The sequence below is a fragment of the Phyllostomus discolor genome, chromosome 14 (genome assembly GCF_004126475.2).
Source record: "Phyllostomus discolor isolate MPI-MPIP mPhyDis1 chromosome 14, mPhyDis1.pri.v3, whole genome shotgun sequence".
Lineage (NCBI taxonomy): Eukaryota > Metazoa > Chordata > Mammalia > Chiroptera > Phyllostomidae > Phyllostomus > Phyllostomus discolor.
The window spans coordinates 35,999,656-36,019,772 of NC_040916.2; the positions used below are offsets into that span (position 1 = coordinate 35,999,656).

Genomic DNA, 20,117 nt, shown 5'->3' on the forward strand with positions numbered 1-20,117 from the left:
AGTCCTAAGCCCCGAACACAGAACGACCCGTGAGCGCTAAAACTGGCTTCTAGTGGGAAAGGCAGCACGGAAATTTTATGTTGGAACTACACGCTTACCTTTCAGGTAGTATCTGCCAGCAATTTCAAGTGGCCCTTGGCCAACAACATAGCAACGGGGCAACTGTCAAGCCCACAGAAATTTGCGCGTCACGGCGCAAGGACCAGCGACGGGGTCAGCGATGGCAGAAAGGGATCGCTAATGTCCTAGCCACGGTGGGTCTTACAGACCACAGATGTGAAGCGTGGCCGGGACCCAGGCTCTGGTTTGTTGCCATGCCATGGACATAGCTCAGTAGACCCCGGCAAGTAATGCGTCCTACACTTGGGCGGGGACCCCGGGTTTCGCCCGTGTGAAAGTCCCAACAGAAATTCCCGTGCCGTTTGTGCGCTTTTATTGGGAATCCCCGCACCAACCCTCATCCAAAGGCGGGCTGCGCGACTCTGGGAGGGCGCCAAGAACGGACGAAGCCAGTCCCCGGTTTTTCTACATTTATCCAAATAACAGCCCCAAACATGAAATAGGGCCAGTGCCGAACAGTCCTAATGCGAGCTCCTGAGTAGCACCTGAATAGTCCGCAAACCCCCGCCAGGACACACTGTCCCCCTCCCCGTACTTCCGCTTCCGGATGCACCCTCACTCCCCCAACTAGAAAAGTTCCAGCGGTGGAGGCCGCGGGGCGTTGCCGGAAGTGTCGCAAACGCCGGATATCCGGCTTCTCCGGGCGCTCCAGGACCTGAGAGGGCCGCCGCCCAGCAGTAGACGTCGTCTCCGCCAGCCGTCCCGCAGTCCCCGCGGTGTTTGAGTGAGCCCGGGCCCGGTCGCTTCTCCCGCCGCCGCCATGGGCTGCACGTTGAGCGCCGAAGACAAGGCGGCGGTGGAGCGGAGTAAGATGATCGACCGCAACTTGCGCGAGGACGGGGAGAAAGCGGCTAAAGAAGTGAAGCTGCTGCTCCTCGGTGAGGGCCTGGGGGCGGGGCTGCGGGCCCCTTCGGGAGGGCCTAGGCACTTGGGGGTCTTGGGCGGGGGGGTCGGCCGGGGCTGGCGGAAAGGATCCCCGGAGGGGTGGAGGGCGTGACGGGCTTGGGGTGGGGAGGCTCCGGAGGACGTGCTGAGGGGGTGGGGTTTTCAGGTTGTAGGAATTAGGCTGGAGAGGGTGTGACTCCGTGCCGGAATTTGCTTTTAGCGCAGAGAGTTTGGGAGTGTGGGGAAATAGGACATTGAGACGGTGTTAGGTATATGGGGAAAGCTCACAAAAGAAGGGAAGGATATTAGGGAAGGCTTTGCAAGGGGTTGGAGTGTGTTGGTAGCCAGGAGGCTGGGGTAGGTAGAGTGTGCAGGGTTTGTCCTAGGGCTTTTGCGAGACTGGAGCATGGTGATGCTTTAGGACGGGGTAGAGCTGGGTGGCGTGAGTGATTGATATAAACACGGGGGTTGGGCCAGAGTAGTCACAGAAGGGTCCGGTCGTTTGTTGGAGAGTGGGCATGTTGAACTGTTGGGAAGGTGGCAGAACGCTGGCTTGTCCAGAAACGTGAAGGGGTGTGGTGGAGCTCAGGGGAAGGAAGAGAGCTTGCTTATTCAGGCTGTCTATCCTTTTCCACCTCCTTCTGTCGTTTTTATTTTCTTAAGGTTTTTATAACCCCGCCCCTTGTTTTTGTAAAGGGGAGATGGTGTGACCCGAGGAAGTTTAAGGACTGTCTTGTTTGAGGTTTGTGGCAAAAGGCGTAGTGCACAATACATTACACGTTGGTCGTTGCTGAACAGCTGTTGGGGGTGATGCGCGGTGGGAATGGAGGTATCTTAGGCTCAAGTGCGGAGCTGGGGGCACTTACTGTAAAGACCGGGGCAGAAGTCTGGCCCTGGTGACCTGGCTTGTCTTTTCAGTCTCTGCAAACTGAAAACACCTGCTTCTGGAATTACTGTTTCTTTTAACCCACGTTTGATTTAACTGGCTTTTAAGTACAGTCAGATGTATTTTACTCAGCGTGATTAGTTTTAAGATGTTTGAGAGGTTGGCTTCCAGAGGTGCAGTAAGTCTGTGAAGTACCCTAGCATCAGCTTACCAGTAAATCAAGCCCCATTTTTTTCACTATACACATTTTCCAGGGATCTGTTGGAGAAAAATACCTATGAATAATGGTTTCTGTAAGCAGAACTCTCCTTTTTGAAACAATCAATTATTGGGGAAAAGTTGCTTTAGGAGAGGTGCTCTACTGTAACCTAATTTTGTAACTTCAGGATGTCCTGGGTGCCCATGCTACTCTCTGGGTCCTTTTTTTTTTTTTTTTTTTTAAATATATAGAGAGGGGGAGGGAGGGAGAGAGGGAGAGAGAAACAAGAGTGTATGGTTGCCTTTCTCCAGCCCCTCACTGGGGACGTGGCCCACACCCCAGGCATGTGGTCTGACTGGGAATGGAAGTGGCAACCCTTTGGTTCGAAGGCTGGCACCAGCCAGGCCCATGCTACTGTTTCCATATTAACCTGTTTGGGTTTGTAGATTGCAGAAGCCAGGGTAGCAGCTCTTAGATGTAGGGGGAAAGTTACACATTAGAGCTGGAGCCTTCAGTTTGAATACCTAGTCTTTCAGAAAGCATGAATTCAAGTTGTAGTTCTAGACAGCCGCTCTCTACATAACCAGCATCACTTGTGAATGAGCATCGTCCCTGCACATAGTAGGTGCTCTTTACTGTTCATGTTGGACATGGCTCTGTGGAGCCTTTCAGGTGTTTCATACAAACCGCTCCTCAAGGCATGAGCATTGTCTGTGTTGATGGATTGTCTCTGAAATGTGCCGCCTCTTCTGTGGGTGCTTTGATTCCCCCGTTGCCCATCGGAGATGCCCTCAGGACGCGAGCCTGTGTGATACAGATGTGAACTTGGGGGGGTTTCTTCCAAGCGGCAGGGCTTGGCAGAGGCTGAACGTGAGCAATCAGAATTTGTCTAAGTGTCTGCAGAAATCTTTACTCAGGACCTTATAAATAGTGCATTTAATTAAAAACAAAATGAAGCACATGATGACTTGGGGAACTTCAAAAGCAGTAAGTAAAAATCCAAGTACTAAAGCATTTCCTTTAAATTTTTTATCAGTTTTATTGACTTAAGTCAGACTAAAAAAATATTCTTGAGTAAGTTTAATCAACAAATTCAAATAGGTTACAGATACGAATGCTCTCGCTTGAGCCGTATCATAACGCATACATGAAGTTCAGGTTTTCTTCTTTGCTATTTCTCTAAGCAGCATGCACCCATCATAGTATACAAAGAGTTTTCTTTTTGCTGTAGAGCACCTCCTTTGATGTACATGTAAGTTATTTTTACTTTGTCGCTGTGAAGCTACAGAACACAGTCTAAGTTGAGATTTGTTTACTTGCCCTTGTCTCTCTGGGCACATAATAGATGTTCACTAAATATCACTGTATTTTCTTCTTTGCAGGGATGTAGTTCAGCGTAGTGATGAACAGCACAGCCTCTGACATCAGACTGCTTCAAATTCCAGTTCCCATTTACCGCCTGTATCTTTAGGAAGGTTATTTATGCAGTTTCTCTCTGCCTCGGTTTTCTCCTTTTTGAAGTGGGGAGAATAGGGGTACTTCATGGGATTGCTGTGAGGGTTAAATATGACAGTAATGTGAAGTAGAACACAGCTGTTGTTGTTGTTATTGTATCAAACACATGTTGTAGATCACAGGTTCTGTGGAATTGGATTGAGAAACTAATGGGGCCGAGTTAGTTCAGGAAGACTTCAGTGTTACAAACCTTTGATTACCTGTGGTTTGAATTTCCTTTAGATCTGTTATTGGGAGGATCTTGATATGCCAGTTTAGTGTTCAATCATGATAGAAAGTCAAAATTATATTTTGCAAAGTCTCCTAACCAGGGTGCAGTGCATAGGATGGCATACAAGTGTGCTATTTGCAATTTTTTTGAATAGTTGAAATTTTAAATCATTTTCATAATTTTTCATTACAACAGCTGATATTTTTCTTATGATTCCCTCTGTAAACTTTCTGGATTTCATATTGAAATATTTCATTTGGAAGATTTGTACCAATTAATACTTAATATCATCTGTACTATTCTGCTTTATTTTCCATGTCATGATTTTATAATATATAGAAAATATATGTCGTTTTTCACCAAGCCATCCAGCTTATCAGGCCTCACAAATACCATCATTTTCAGTGTGTGCCGTGATGGGGTGCGGTTGGGAAGCACTGGTGTGATACACAAGAGCACGGCTTCTGGAATCATGTGAAACCCAATTCAATTCCTGTCTCCGTTCATCGACTGAGAGACCCAGAGCATGTAACCTAACCATATGAGGCTTAATTTTCACATGTGGAAAGTGGGAATGATGATGCCTGTTTCATAGTATGAAATGAGATGACACATATAAAATGCTTAGTTTAGTAAATGGTGACTTCTGTGATCATGATGTTGGGAAGCTTATTTTAGCAACTTTTTTCAACGTGTTTAAAACAGTTTTGAAATTTGAATAGTGTTTCAGGCAGATATTTGATTATTTTTCAAATATTAGCATACCCTTTTTACATATCTTCAAGGAATTTTAAGAAATACCAATCTTTTGCAGTAATGGAATTAAATATCACCACTTAGTTTTGCAAGTTATCACATGATCTATTTCTGTGCTATCTCCAGATTTCCATTTCTTGATAGTTGCCCTTAGCAGATCTTGAGAAAACATTATTCAAAGTGAGACCAAAGCTCTGTCCCTAGGATTTTGCCAGCAGTGGCATGGCAAAAACTAGGTTGCATGCGGAGAATTGGAATCATCTCATTCATTTAAACCTTGTACTATATACAATCAGTGATTCACATTTAAATATCTGCATATCACTGGCTGAACATGCTTATTGGAAATAAGGCAGTCCTGCGATAAATCCCGTATGAAGTTACGTCCTCAGAGGGTGGCATTCTTGACCACACTCGCCTTGATCTGGCGCAAGATCCACAGACAGTTGTTAAGTTTCTCTCTAACAACTTGCATCTTGCGGCTGCATCTTGCGTCTGCGGGGGCGGGGGACTGGAAGAACTCCTTACTCCCTGTGTCCCCTTTAAATGCGTTTGTCATCCTGCAGTCTGACAGTGTGGCCCCCCTCAGGAACTGTAAGACTGTGATCTTCCCGAGTGGGCTGCCTCCGTCGTGACGACGTGGGGAGCAGGGTGCTTCTAGTCGTACGGACTAGATTCCTTTATGGCATGTGGAACCTTTACATCAGGGCTGCATCTGCGTTTCTTTAAAAATAACTTTTCACCTATTCAACTTAGTTGCCCTGTTCCAGAAAAGTCTTTTAGTGTTGTGGCAGGTGTGTGCAGTGAAAGCGGTTCCTCTCTGAGTTCTGGAAGGCGCTGAAACCTGAAGACCTGCGCTTTCTCTGAGCTGCCTCGTCCCGAGTTTCTAGGAAAGGAAAAGGGAAGTGGACGGGTCTTGGCAGGTGCTCACTCTACCTTCCCCAACCCTCTTTTTCCTTTCTGGTTTTCCCCACACCATTCAGCAGCAGCAGCAGCAGCAGCCTGGGGGTTGTGTGCCCCTTAGGGCTTCAGAAGATACACGGCCTTTTAAAACTCATGAGCCGAATTTGTGGTGTGTGCATTTTTCTGGGGAAAGGAGTCCTAGATTTCATTAGGCTCTTCCTCTGCAACACTACCTACCGTCCACTCTTTAAGGCCCTCATTTGGACCAGGAAAGTCAGTGGCTGTGCAGAAATGGGATGTTCAAAATGCAAAAGAAAAAACCTAGACACTGTCAAGAGTCTTCAGTTCCTCTTTTAGAGGACAGTTTTTCCTCCAGGTGGCCCGTCTTTCTCCCACTTCCCCAGTGAATCAATGAACTGCTGGCTGCCACTCGCCTCAGGCCAGTAGGTCCTGTGTAGAACTTACCTGCCCACGTCTCTCCCCCACACCCACCCGGCAGGTGGGTCTTCCCGTGCTGGCGTCATCCTCAAAATCATCTGGGTGAAAAGGGAGCTCGTTTTTTAACTCTTCTCTTGCTCTCATCCGTATAGTCAGGCAATTGCCAAGTCCTGTGACTCAGTGTTACCAGATTTTTGGAGTTCATAGACTGTTAAAATAAATTCTTTGTTGTTGTTGACTGACTTAGGATTCTAACATTTTCTTTTTCTTAGTAAATGCGTTTTTTAAATATCCCCAAGTACCATCTGTTAGTATTACTATTTAGCTCTCTTCCTCTGTGAAACCTTTTCGGTGCTCTGAATTGGCTGCGATCTGTCCCTCTCTTTGAAACCTCATAGTATTTTTTATGCCTCTTGGTCTGTCCGCCTTATATTACGGTTATCTGTGTACTTGGCTGCCCCTGGCGACATGGTCCTTGAGGGCTGGGAGAACTGGGCGTTTCTCGCCTTCACACCTGCTGCGGGCCCTCGTGTAACGTGAAGACTTTTTTCCTGTGAGGAACAGAAACTCATTCATACTTGTTCCGGTCAAGGAGGAGTTTGTTGAAAGGACACAGTGGGCAACTAATAGGCATCAGACATCCAAGGACAGATCAGATCAGAGGTGAAGGAGAGCCAGGCCTCACGGGCGTGGACCGTGATGCGCGCCCCTGTCCCCATTCCTCCTAGAGCAGGATGGTGTCTTGCTCCGCTTTGCTGGTAAGTCACCTCTTCGGCTTTCTCTGCTCACTTACCACTTCTTTGCCTCCACCCCCCCTCCTCCAGTTTTCAGCTTTGGCTCACTCTGACACCTCTGGCTCACACCCTGCCTGACCTGGTAGTTCAAGTGCTTCTTGTCTTCTGACTCAGGTTCCCGGGGTGCCCATTCCAGGTTCCTGGGAAGGATATCACATTGGCCCAGCTGGGTCAGGTGTCCGCCACTATCTTGTCAGCTGTGGTGGGAACGTGGCAGGGTTGATGGGGTGTTATAAGTTCCGTAAGGCTGATTCTCTCAAGGACTGGATGGGTCAAATTCTCTATTAAAAAGGCATGCATAAAAAGTTAAAGATTAATAGATGATAACCCTACCATCTAGTAGATACTCATTAAATATTAGTTGAACTTAATGGAATGAGATGGAAATATTGAAGAACTAAACATATTTCTGTTTTAGTTTTTTATTAATTCACAAGAACATGCCTGCTAATTCTCAATATTAAGTTGTCATTTTGTATGGTTGGGAGATGTAATTAAATTCAATTTGAGGAAGGGTGCAGGATTTTAAACTTCCATTATCAACACATCCAACTCAAAATAGTTAATGTCACCTGAATTTAATTACTTTCAACTTTAATTTAGGAATTAATTTTTAATGCATATAATCAGCACAGCGCCTGTGCTTCATCGTCCTGCTTGTTCCTGGCTGTTTTTCCCCCTACTATTTTTATGAGCACCGGAACACTGTCCAGGGCTAATAGGGAAGAGGTAAGACAGACTTCTGTTCCTTGTTAATAATCTTGCTCAGAGGGTTTTTTTTAGGGAGTGGGTGAAAACATTGGCCAAGCAGGTTGCTCATAGACTCACGCTGCTGTGCTCTGTCTTCCTAGGTTTAGTTCATTTAATTAGGGGTTGGGGCTCGTCGGGAAGTGGGAAGGAGAGATGCTTTAAATACTCCGGAGCTAAAATGTTAGCCATAGAAACAAAAAGCAGAAATGTGGGTCTTGTAAGAAATGTCTAGAGCAGTGGGCACTAAATTTGCTCAGATTACTGAAGTACGTTTCATTTTTTCAACAGAATACAGCAGGCTACCACTAATAAAATCCATCCCTTTGGTCTGGTAACTCAGTTCATAAATAGGCGGTACCAAAGAGCAAAGAGCCTGAAAATCGGGAGATCAGCCCTAATCTCCCAGCTTCATTTTCGTTGTCCTGCCTAATGAGGTCTGCTCTCAGGGGTCCTTGGTGGAATTAGCATCATCAATCAGATGGACTATTATGAAGAGGGCTGTTTTTGCATTGTTAGTGCTCTTATTCTTGCGTTTGATTGAACTTAGTTCAACATAATAAAGCTGTTCAGGAAGATAATTAAACACTCAGGTTAAAAGCCTAAAAGACATAAATTATATAAAATGCCTATGTTGTAAATGTTCAAGAGAGTATAAAGAAAAGAAATTGCTCTAGTATTTGATTTCAACCTCCAGTTTTTTTAACTTAGTTTTTGGTTTATTTCTTTTTCATTGTTTAGTAAGTTAGAGTTATCTTTAAGCCTTTATCTATCCAGGCTATCCCGTTACCTTCTTAGCAATCATCTGTATCATTTCTGTAATTCAAGCTGCTTGAACTAAATAACATTGTGTTAGGATCATTGTTTAATTGTTCTAGTTTTGATACAATGCTCAATGTAAATGAAATATCCTGTTTTCCATGTTTTGATACTAAGTTGTAACAGCAGTGAATATGTCTGATACAAACTATGCAATGAAGGATACCAAAAAGACCAAATTTGTTTGACTTGGACCTGAAAAATGACCTATTGATCTTACAGACAAATTTCAGGAGAATATAGATTTTAGATGTGAATTTCCTCTGATTTCCCACTTAGACTCAGAGGAGACCTAAGAGATTAAGAGACTGTTAAGGATTAGCTGAGATAGTGAGTTCATTGTTTGCTGCCAGGGACCTCTTTTTGTTACCAGGTCCGCTCAAAGGAGCTCATGTTTTTAATGTTCACACAAGTCTTAGTGTTTTAATGTTAGCATTTCACATCTCAGAACTGCTTAACTTAGAAGTAGATAGCGTCCTACATAGAGTCAGGCATGTTTCACCAAGATCAAAACGTACACTCTGTTTGTACATTCAAGTTGTGCCTGTATCTCTCCTCTCCTTTGTTCCTGTGGCCTGAGGGTGACAGCCCTTGTCACGCTGGTGGTGCAGGGACCTTGGAAATCAGACTCCTTTCAAGGCAGCAAGGTGGCTTGGTTCTTGTTGTCTTGTAATCAGTCTTCCTGTAATGGTTGGGTTTTAAAATTAAAATAGTTTTCCATTCAATTCTAAAAACTTCTTATGGTAATGTTACACTGTATGTGGCTTTCTGTTTTAGTCATGTGTTGATATCCCTAGTTTTGTTTTGTTTTTTTCTTATTAGATGGATAGTGTTATATGGAAGTGGATTTTGCCTAGGACCTTAGAAATTACATTTTACAAATTACTGTAAGTTACAGAGGGCTTGTTCTAGAGTTCGTACTTTTAACAGCGCATGTCCCTCTCTGTTTCCTGAAGGCGGAAGGTGGGAATCATTAACTTCAAAACGGGGCTCTGGGGTGCTGGTGTGATTACTGCCGTGGTTCACGTAGTGTGGTTCCAATGTCGGTGATGGGACCGTGCGGCCTTGACCTCTGTGGGGGCCACTTCGGTGCTGAGCTGTGTATTGCAGGAAATAACGCACTGAACTACTTCGGTTTAATGATGGAAATCTTTTTCACCATTTTGCAGCATTAATAAATCCTCACATATTTTAGTTCGTTTCAGGTTGTTAAAAAATAATTTCCTTTCTTCCTCTACTTCTAAGGAAAGAAGTATATTTGTTATTCTTTATTTTTGCTATTATGGCTGTAATTGAAATGTACACCCATGTCCTCACCGGTATCTGTAGTTCTTTTATGTTTCGGGACTACTTTAAAAAGGTTTTTAAATAAACTTTATTTTGGAATAATGTTAGACTTATAGAAAAGCCACAAAGGTAGCACAGAGTTCCTGTATGCGCTTCACCTGGTTTCTTTTCATGTTGACATCTCACATAGCAACGGTCCGTTTGTCAACACTGAACTTCACACTTTATTGGGATTTCAACAGTTTTCCCACCAATGTTCTTTTCCTGCTCCAGGATCCGGTTCAGGACCCTGCACTGCATTTAGTCAAGGCCACTCTCAGTTGAGCTTTTTGGCTTTCAGTGTCGCACTGTTCAAAGGAGGCTCGCTTGTTAAGCTACTTATGATTAAGTTCTCTGATCATCTTATACCTGCACAGGTACTTTCCTCGCCTGCAGATAAAAAATAACTGAGGAATAGAACTCTTAAGCAATTTGAGCTGTGGGGACACACAAGTAAACAGTGATAATATACATGGAATGTGGTTACAGAAGGAGGAGCCCAGCTCTGGCAGGAGGAGGAGAAAGACACATCAGCAAAGTCCTCCCAGCGGAGGCGACACTGGAGACGGGCCCTGAAGAATAAATAGGAACTCTCAGGGCAGAGAGTGGAGAGGAGAGCGTCCAGACAGAAGGATGGTAGTGTGTGCAAAGGCTCAGGAATGCCAGTGAGCAAGTAGACTTGCTTAGGAGGGAGGCTGGCATCAGAGTGGGGAAGATGGGCCGGAAAGGTGTGCAGGGGACCAGAGGAATGTTAGTCTGAGTGTTTCACATTCCCGTCTCACCAGACAGTCGTGAGGCAGGGCCAGTAGGAAACTTCGTACCTTTGCTGACGTGGTTTTCAGTGACATCCTGTGGACTTAGCGTGTGATTTCGTGTCAGTGTGAAAATGGCTTTGTATTGATCTGCCTTCAAAGCAGTGGAAGGAGACTGGGTGGCCAGGAGCCAGGGTGGGAGCCCCGAGGCAGCCAGGGCCCGCCGCCGCCCCCCGCCCCCCCCCCCCCCCCCCCCCCCCGTGCTCTCTTTAGAGGCCGCCAGAGTGAGGAGGAAACCCCACTTGCCCCTTTCACTTGGCCAGGTGCGCAAAGAGAGCAGCTGATCTTCAGCAGCGCTCAGGTTACCTTGTCCACATTCTCAAGTGATAGCGATCGTTCGGAGGAGAGCTGCTCCGCCGGCCACTCCCCGCCCCCAATCAGGCTGACCTCTTCCTCCGGTGGTCTGTGGGTGCTGGACTGGCTGTCAGCGTCCTGCTTTACAGTTTGGGGGGTGGGGGGGGGGGCGATCCCGTAAGCCATTGCCCACCCAGTTAACGAAGGAGAGATCGCTCCAGAAGGTAGATATTCTGAAATTCTGTCTCATATATTGATGGAGTTTTATTAAAAATTTCTTAGATGCACTTGAAGCCTTTTTGGTGATTCCTTCCTAGACAAACCTTTTCAGGGAAGAGACCATTTTTTCTGTGCCACTTGCAACTCACTGCCATCTTTTACCCTTAGGATACTCATTCACTTATTCATTTCCTGAAGAGACATTCGGTGAGAACTCACTGTGCTTCCTGCACTCTTTTCAGTGCTGGGGTACGGGGTGGAGGACAGACTCCCAGCAGTGTCTCAGAAGTGGGTGGTGGGTGCAAGGAGCTGGGACAAGCCTAGAGTGAGGTTTACAGGGGAAGAGGGAGACTAGGACGAGGCTCATGAGCGAGTCCGAATTATCGTCGGGTATGGTTGTGGGGTGAGAGGCGAGGGCACAGCCAGGAGTGGGTGTGGGGCTGAGGGCAGATAGCAGAGGAATGGAAGTCTTCTGTTTCTGTTAACTGCCCACGTTGAAAATTCCACCCATTGCAGCTGGCATTTGCAAAATGGGATTGGGTAACCACTGACTCTCATGGAAACGCAGGCCATTCATCCTGCCCTCGGTGACGATGCGCCTGCCTGCCCTAGATTGTGGTCTAGATGGGGGTGAGGGGGCGGACACACAAAAAGAAGGCACTGCTTCGTGCTTTCAAAGAGTGTGCTCGCGAGGGTACAACTGCCGGAGTTCTAAACAAGTACAACACAAGTAATCACAGCAGTTCGACCACATACGGTGTGCTGGTGTCGGGCCCCAGCCTGCAGGGTCAGGTTGGGCCTGGTCAGAGTGCCCTTGAGCGAGAAGTACCAACTGCACCCGTGTGGGAAGGTTTTCAGGTGGCACCAAAAAGAGTTACATTGCCCTTTTAATCAAAACCAGGAAAACCAAGTAGCAGCTTATGAAAAATGAGGAGTCAGTTTATAAGCTGGGAAGACAGTCAAATAATAGTTTTTTAGAGTAACCAGAGCTGGCTTAGAGATAAAATACGGTGAGTGACTGGGAAGGACAGTGTGGAACTCAGTTTTGGAAACCACCCTCAGGGACAGCGGCTGGAAGGCCGTGAAAAATCCGGCTGGCCGGGGGAGGGGGCGGTGATGCTCAGGGGGAGGGGAGGGGCCTCTGCACGGACCGAAGTGCGGACCCAGTCGGGGTTCGGGGGATGTTCGTTTCTGTGCAGAGGCTGGGCATGCGTAGAGGGCCAGTGGGCTGGGTGGAAAAAAGTCATTCTGGTATTTTGGGCTGAAGAAATTGGCTAACTTCACATGAAAAATGGTTTCTAGCTTTGCCCCAGAGACCATAAATTCCTGAGCTTATCTGTGCTTGAAGCCTCTGCCTGACACGTCCCGAAGACGTCTGTGGAAGGGGTGGGATTGAGTTTTTATGCTCCGGGACATCTTTCTCATCTGTGATTCTGCTAACCTTTTTTTTTTTTATTATTGAATTAGGAAGTGACCTGTTTTTGTATTAATAATGGCACCTTGAAAAGCATTTTGACTGAAATGTCATTTTCACCCTAATCTGAATTTTTACTCTGGTAGCTGCTTACGCCTGTCAGCGGGAGGGAGTCCGCTGGAGTGTGGTCCTGTGGTTGGAGCCAGCGTGGGCTGCGCTCCCCTGATCTTCAGTGGTGGGCGCCGACTTCTCTGTAAACGAGCAGCAGCCTAACCCGGACACTCCGCCAGCCCGGGGTTGTGTGATCACAGAGCCGAGCATGACGAGAGCAGGCGTGCCCTCAGACAGCCCTCGTGTCCTTGTGGCTGCGCTGATTCTTTCTAGTCCTTGTCCCTTCTTGACCAGAGCACTTGATTGGAGGACATTCGAGTTGCCGAGTTGTGGCTGTATTGGGAATGGCTGGGTTAATAGGAGGGTGTGAATCCGTGGTTTGGTTTCAAGCCTGTGTGTGTCCGAATTAGAGAATCGGTCTGCCCTTGGCCGGACAGTATTTGTAGTCATAGTGTTAGAGGGCAGCCGGGGAGCACCTTTGGCCAGAGCCCTTGCCATTTCCTACAGGAGGAGACAGGCCTTGTGACCCAGGGTGACCAAGGTCCCACAGTTAGTCACGGCAGAGTTTAGGCTAAAGTCTACTCTTCCACAGAGTTTATGATGACATGGCATCACTTACTAAAAGGAAAAAAACCCTTTTTAAGTGCCTTAGTTGTACATGAAAGGTGAGGATACATTAGAAGGAAAAGTCAAACTTATTTGCTGGCCGAGTTTTCTGCCTGCTGCGGGACAGAAGTGTCACCTGTTTTAGTTGCATATCCCCAGGTGTCTGATCATGGGGGCCTGGAGAGAGGCCGGGAGAGGGCAGGGGGCGCCCACAAACTGTACCCTGTCAGGACTTCACTGTGCAGAGCTCCAGCCAGGGGGGAAACGCTCCAGTTACAACCCCGGGCTTTTAGAAGCCCCAAGATTTCTCCACAGGAACAAGTGTCTAAAAGGAAGAGGAGATGCTTCAGGTGCCACTGGAGTCACTCTCCACTGACACACGAGGCCGTGGTACAGGAGGCGGCTCGAGGAGAAGCCGGAGACGTGCAGATGGGAGAGAAGCGGGGGAGAGGAGGCGGGAGGCGGGCGTGTCTGGAGTTGAAAGTATATTTAAGGAAGAGAGTTTTTTTGTTCCTCAGGGTGGGGCGGAGAAGATGACTCATGCTTTGACGCAGTTTGCTGTAGTTTTGAGGTTGTAAGCTGCTGTCGAAGACTGTGAATCCACATTCCTTCTAGGTCTGATAGTTGGGAACCAGCTGCTCCTGGGATTTTGGGTCACCTGGGTACTCCCGTATCAAGGAGCTTTCACTAAATAACATTCTCTGGGCCCTAACATCACCTGGCAGTATTCGGACGGTGAAAACAGCATTACTAGTAGCTGGTTAGTGTTGTTGGATACCTACTGCGTGTCGGATGCTGTTCTCGCCGTCTGCAGGTGGACCCCGGAGGCGCAGAAGTGTCAAGGAGCAGAGTGTGCTCGCGCACCTTCCGTGGACCGGCTTTGAGCTTTGGTCACAGTGAAGGAGAACATAAGAAAAGGCACCAGGTGACGCTGGTTTTGAGGAGCAGCCATTGCTCAGGATTAATTTTTAAAACCAGCCTGTGTGCGAGCTGAACGTCTTTACTTATGTGGTGGTGACTCATTCAGGTTAGCGACCCACTGGCCTTTTGAAAACATCTTACAGAGAAGTCACCACCACCTCTCATCTCCCTCCCCCAGAATGCAGCGTGTGTCGTGGGGAGAGATGGGGGGCAGCACGCGTAGTCTGGCGCCTGCTCTCAGCGAGCGCCTTAGCAGCCAGCACACCTTCGAGCGTGCTGAGGCAGACACAGCGGCTCCGGAATACAGCTGTTCTCTCTGACGGTGTCGGTCACCGTGCCAGCCTGCCGCCCTACCGTACACGCGCTTCTTGTTCTGTTGGATGGCTTCTAAGACGGTTTTCGAAATTAGTTCCACCCCTTTATTCTCTGAAGATTGCCTTGCTTCTTGAATTGGGAGCAAGACTGTCTAACTTAGCTGCTTCTGCCCTTTTTCTCTCAAATATCTCTGCAGCTTTACCGCGTATCCTCTCTTCCTGTCGATGCCGGACGACCTTGAGCTGTATGTGGTTTTACGGATAAATCTTCTAAGTCAAACTGACCTGTTCCCTCCTGTCTCTCTTGAACCTGTCGGACTCCCCTCGCTCACACACCTGCCCTTCCCAGGCCCACCTCTGTCTGCGAGCCGCCCTCGGTCTGCTCTCCGAGCCCCAGGTTCTGTCTCTGTCCGTGTGTCGGTCCCACTCTCTGTGTCCTTATGGCCACTGGCCTGGTAGACCGACGAGGGGCAGATGAGTCTCCCCTGACACTTGTGGTGAATTCTGAGGGATGCAGGTAAACAACACAGGTAAAAGGAGACGTTCCAGGTGCCACACACACAGGGAGGGAAGGAGGTGAGGCGTGGGGAGCCGTGGGGAACCCGAGAGTGATGTGTTAGTGGAGGGACTTGCTCCCGGAGCTGCAGCGCTCAGAGGACTGGGGTAAAAATGAAGCGTTCAGACCTGATGAGGACGGGGTGTCGAAAATGTTAGGGTTTGGAAGTGACGAGGAGGGAAGGGCGGCGGCGAGAAGTGCAGCGGCGGCGGCGGCATGCGGTAGGTGCGGCGTCGGGGTCAGACGTGTGAGCAGCAGAAAGGATTAATTTGAGAAACGCACAAGGGGAGGGGAGATTGTGTTACAGCATCACGTAAGGGGAGAAGAGCGAGAGGGTTCCAGGTGACTCTTAGATTTCGTGCTCGCAAGAAAGGGGAGGGAGGTGGCGGCTTTTCACGGCGGTCTGGGAGCCGAGTGGGTCCAGCACCGTTGGTATAAAATGATTCCGTCTTCGCTCGTGTGAAATGCCGGGCGCACCACCGAAGCAAACCCTGCTCGGTGCTGCGGTCAGGAAGGGGCGCCTTCTCTGAGAGACGGGACTGGGTGTCCAATAAAAGCTTGGGTGAAGAAGTGTGTGAACATACAGTGCCGTAATGAAGGGGAAGGGCAGACTGACATGTGATCAGGGAGCTTTGGGAAGACAGGGTAGAGCAACGTGTTTGCATATGTGTTTTTTAATCAGCATCTTCATAGGGTAGAACTTAATGAGGTGGATGGAAATGGACTCTGAGATTGAGCTATTGATTGTTTCATTCAAAATAATCCAACATAAGTGGTAGGAAGGCTGTTTTTAATAATGAATGGTGCAGATTACTACATTAATCTCTACTTTTCCTCGTTAATTTAGTTGCCATTGCTAACATGGAATAATTTAGTAATTCCATTTTAAACTATTTAAAATACAAGTGGTATACTTTTGTATTTTCTTCCCTAGAGTCAAAGTTGCATCATTAGGGGGTTTGGATGGTTGGTTGGTTTTGGTTTTAGATCTGCATGGGGGAAATCTCTTCTCGCCAACAGTGTCATCAGCAAGTTCTCTGCGCTGTTTTAGTGCGAGCCCTGGTTCTTGGTTAGTGCTGAGAACAGAGATAAAGTCATAGGGAAGTGTCCCTTCTGAATCTGTAAAAATGTAGACGTCTATAGATGTCTAGAATTTTTAAGTTATTTGATCTTTATTTTAACATTTTTGGTCGATAGAATTGAGAAATATTTAGTAAAGAATCATGCATACTAAGCATTTAGTCATTTATCTGTTCATCCATGTTCATTTGCAGGCCGGTTTATGTGAGGCCCAGTTTTAGGCCCTGGGAGTACAGGGCTGCATAGACCTTCATGGAGCTTATATTTTAGTGGAGGAGACGGTAAATGAACAAATCTGTAATACGAACAAGTGACAAGTGCTTGGGGAAAATATAACAGTGAGGGGAGAGAGGGTGACGGGGTGGGGTTTTAGGTCGATTAGTCAGGGAGGGCTGTTCTGGAGGAAAAAGAACATTCTGTAAAAACTGGCTCCAGGCAGAGGGAATAGTGCAGCAGGGACCATGAGTCAGGCTCAGGCTCACCGAGAACCAGTTTGGTGCGTTGGAGGAGGAGCAGGAGAGCTGGTCTGACGGGCGGAGAGAGCAAACGGGGAGGGACCGGGAGTCCAGGGTGAAGAGGCGGGCAGGCTGCGGAGTGCGGTGTGATGTGATCGGAGGCCGCGGGAGAACTGGGGAGGATTGGGGGGTGGAGCAGCGACAGGATCTGATTTACGTTTTACAGACTTCAAGCACTGGCACATTTAGGAAGGTTTTGCAGCAATAGCCTGTGGTTTCCATTGTGCTTATGGTGACCCATGTGGTGTGAGAAGAAATGTTAGAACCATATATTTATTTATTTAAAAAAGTGAACGGTGCTGATATTTAACATACACATTGGTACTGGCGTGCACATTTCATCTGTTCATTAGTTACTGGGACCCCGAGGCAAGGTGGAGCAGGAGGGGGAGCGGTCACTCAGTGGTGAGTGTTTTAAGTTTGAGAGGTCCAGCACAAGTCTAAGGAGGTAGGCATGTGTCCGCCCCATGCTTTAGCTGTCTGAGGCCAGGATCAGAGGTCCGCATGTGGAAGTCACCAGTGCAGGGGCAGAGTGCAGCAGCTCTAGAGCCAGACTGTGTGCATGCAGGTTTGTGGCTCTGCCACTTACCATGATTGTGGGCAAGTTAACTCGACATCCTCAGCTTTATTTGTCTCATCTGTAAACTGGGGATGATAATAACTACCGCACAGGGTCAGTGTTGAGGATTAATTGGATTAATGCAGACAAAGTGTTTATAACAGGGTCTGGCATTTGGTAGTCACTAGGTGTTAACTAGCATTATCAGTTTGTGAATGGTGTTTAAAACCAGGAGACTAGATGGGGTGACCTAGAGAATGAATGGACATTGAGAAAAGGGCTGAGGAAGTCATACAGCCTTTAGAATTCAGAGCCAGAAGGGGGGAGACCGAGAAATAGGGGTAGGGCTCCAACCAGGAGAACGCGGCTCTAGGAGCCTCCAGTGAAGGAGGTGTGTCAGGGGGAGAAGTCATCACCTCGGACAGACTCTGTGAGAGATTGAGAAAGAGGAGGGCTGAGGCTTGACCATTGGCTTTGTGAAGATGGAAACTGTTGGAGACCTTGAAAGGGGTTTCAGCTGAGTGGCTGGGTGTGAACACCTGCCTGGGGCCGGTTGCGTAGAAAGTCGGAGGCGCAGAATTGGGGGACATGAGTGTAGAGGACTCGGGGTTTGCTGTAGAGAGGAGGAGATGGTGGAGTGGTAGCTGGAGGAAGGAGTGCGGGGTCAGGGAAGGCGGGAGTGGGGGGTGCATGAGCTGGCTGGGAGATGGAGGACAGCACAGCGAGTGTGTACACTGATGAGAGTGACCAGTGGGAAGAGAAAACGCGATGCTGTCTGCGTGACGGAGGGTGAGTGTAGCAGCCAAGATCTTGCGTGGGTAAAACCAGGTGGATGGACGAGGGCGTGGTTGAAGACGTCAGTCTTAGACGTTGGCAGAGACACTTCATCCATTGATGAAGGCAGAGAATGTTCTCGGAGGTACAGATGGAATGAATGGTGGGCTTGGTTATGGGAAAATGAAGAGGTTTTTTTTAAATGCTTTAATTTTTCCAATAACAGAGCAGGGTCATCAGCCTATAGTCGGAAGTGGGGAAGGGCCTGTTAAGTTTGAGAGGGGCGGTGGTGTGAAACGGGCACCTGGGAAGGTGGGGGAAGGAACTGGCTGCGGTGAGGCAGGTGAACTGTCGAGGAGTGGTCCTTACGTGGTCTGGCCGGCCGCGGAGGGGCCTGTGGGGTGGGGTGGGGCGTGTAGCGTGCACAGGTGCTGGGGACAGTGCCTCCTCTGCCCCAGTGTTGAACTCTTGAGTCCCATGGCTGAGAGCATTGTTCTGGGGACAGTCTCAGGCCCGTGAGCAATGGCAGAGAAATTAAAACGAATAGGCCAAAAATAAATCCCTTCATTTTTGCCTGTGTTCACTGTGCGTGTCCTGTTTCATGTGGAGGATGCGTTCCTAGACGTGAGTACGGTGGGTTCTCACCTGGAGAATGCCTGCTTGATCCACGCGGCGTGTAGAGGCCCGGCACACTGCCAGTGAAGCGTGCTTGGTTGCCGACAGGCAGAACGCCTCACCAGAGTCTTCCCAGGACCTGTGGTCTCCATTCATCTGCAATTATCACTCACGTTGGTGTCAAGCTTTTCTGTTTGATTACAGACGGATTCAAAGTCTGCTTTTCTTCTCCTTTCAGGTGCTGGAGAATCTGGCAAAAGCACCATTGTGAAACAGATGAAGTAAGTTGAAACACGGCCTTTTGTAAGGCTGCGTTTCCTCCTTCTGCGTGCAAGTCCGTAGTCTCTTTCATTTCAGGCCCACGGTAACGATCTGTGGTTTTCTTCTCTTCAAAGAATCATTCACGAGGACGGCTACTCGGAGGAGGAATGTAAACAGTATAAGGTCGTTGTCTACAGCAACACCATACAGTCCATCATTGCCATCATCAGAGCCATGGGGCGGCTGAAGATTGACTTTGGGGAAGCTGCCAGAGCAGTGAGTGTTTCTCATTTCCTCTTCGCTTGCTCTCTTTAGTACATGCAGTTAAGCAAAATTCGCTTCCTGTTTTAGGGAAATGAATGTAAGCAACAGGGTGAAATGTAGCAAAGTGCCCTGTGCTCATTTGAGAAGCGCTGGCAAAGAAGAGTCTAGGAAATGGGTTCTGTGGACATGCGGAGGTTTCTGCGGTCGCTGTCCCTTCCTCGCCCCCTCTGCAGCACTGCTGTCTTCACTTGTCGTAGCACAGGGCAGTGAGTGGACGTGACCTGAAAGCGGTTGCCGTGATCCGTAGCCCTGCTTCCGGAGGTGTGGGGATTGAAGGCACATATCGGTCTCCCAGAATATGCTTGGGAAGGACGTGAACCCCAAGTCTGAATTTTAGGGGCAACTCTCAGGTGCTCAGGAATACTGGGTCTCTGCACTACATTGTACTGGGCCTGTAGAATTGGATTCTGCCATGTCCTGGTGTCATTCTTTTTCTTTTTTAATTTTTTATTTCATTTAGTCCCTTTCCACCCTCCTCCCCCCAGCAGTCACCACACTGTTGTCAGTGTGCATGAGTCCTTTTTCCTTTTTCCTCGTATAATCCTTGTGCACGGCAGACAGTCCGAAGTCGTGTGGATTAGTTATAATGTACTTAGTGGGCCCTGAAGGTCTAGTTTGTAAGCCAGGATGTTGGACACAGTGGGGAGAGGGCCACATGAAGACAGTGGATCTCATACGTCATCGTCAGCTGAATTCCAAGAGAAGGCTGAGAATGTATAGTAGGATGTTCTAGAACTAGCGGAGTCATCAGCCGTGTTCAGAGTGTCATACCTGGTTGCTATGACAACAAAAGGAAGTGACTTGGGAGGCTACCTGAGAAGGCAGAGCCTGTGTCTGTGTCTGTGAAGGAGCTTAGGGACTCTTCTCAGCGACTCCCAACTCATCGAACGCAACTTAGCATCGATAAACAAGTGGGGGGATTGTTGAAGGGAAAGATAGTGCAAGGGTGGGCGTAATTGGGCGGGCTGGATGCGGATGCCTTAGAAGTGGCTGAGGGAAGAGAGGAGCTCGAGGAGGGGCTGTGAAGTGACGGGGAGAAGACGGCAAAGGGGGAGGGAAGGGGGTGGGTGTGGCGCAGCTCCTGCGTTTTTGTGAAAAGGTACGGCATCACAGAAATTAGAGACTTTATTTGTCTAAGCCTCC

The 20,117-nt window shown here is 48.1% G+C and overlaps 1 protein-coding gene across 2 annotated transcripts in view; it reads left to right on the forward strand.

The window, feature by feature from the left end:
• Positions 1–740: 740 nt before the first annotated feature.
• GNAI3 (G protein subunit alpha i3) overlaps positions 741–20,117 on the forward strand; it is a 37,888-nt gene continuing 18,511 nt past the window's right edge. Inside the window, exons 1-3 of one of the 2 annotated variants that reach the window (XM_028502896.2) lie at positions 741–998; positions 18,628–18,670; positions 18,785–18,926. In XM_028502896.2, coding sequence (XP_028358697.1) covers positions 881–998; positions 18,628–18,670; positions 18,785–18,926 — 303 coding nt within the window. In that variant the 5' untranslated portion in view covers positions 741–880. The remainder of the gene's footprint in view (positions 999–18,627; positions 18,671–18,784; positions 18,927–20,117) is intronic. The other variant, XM_036015803.1, reaches the window with a different exon arrangement.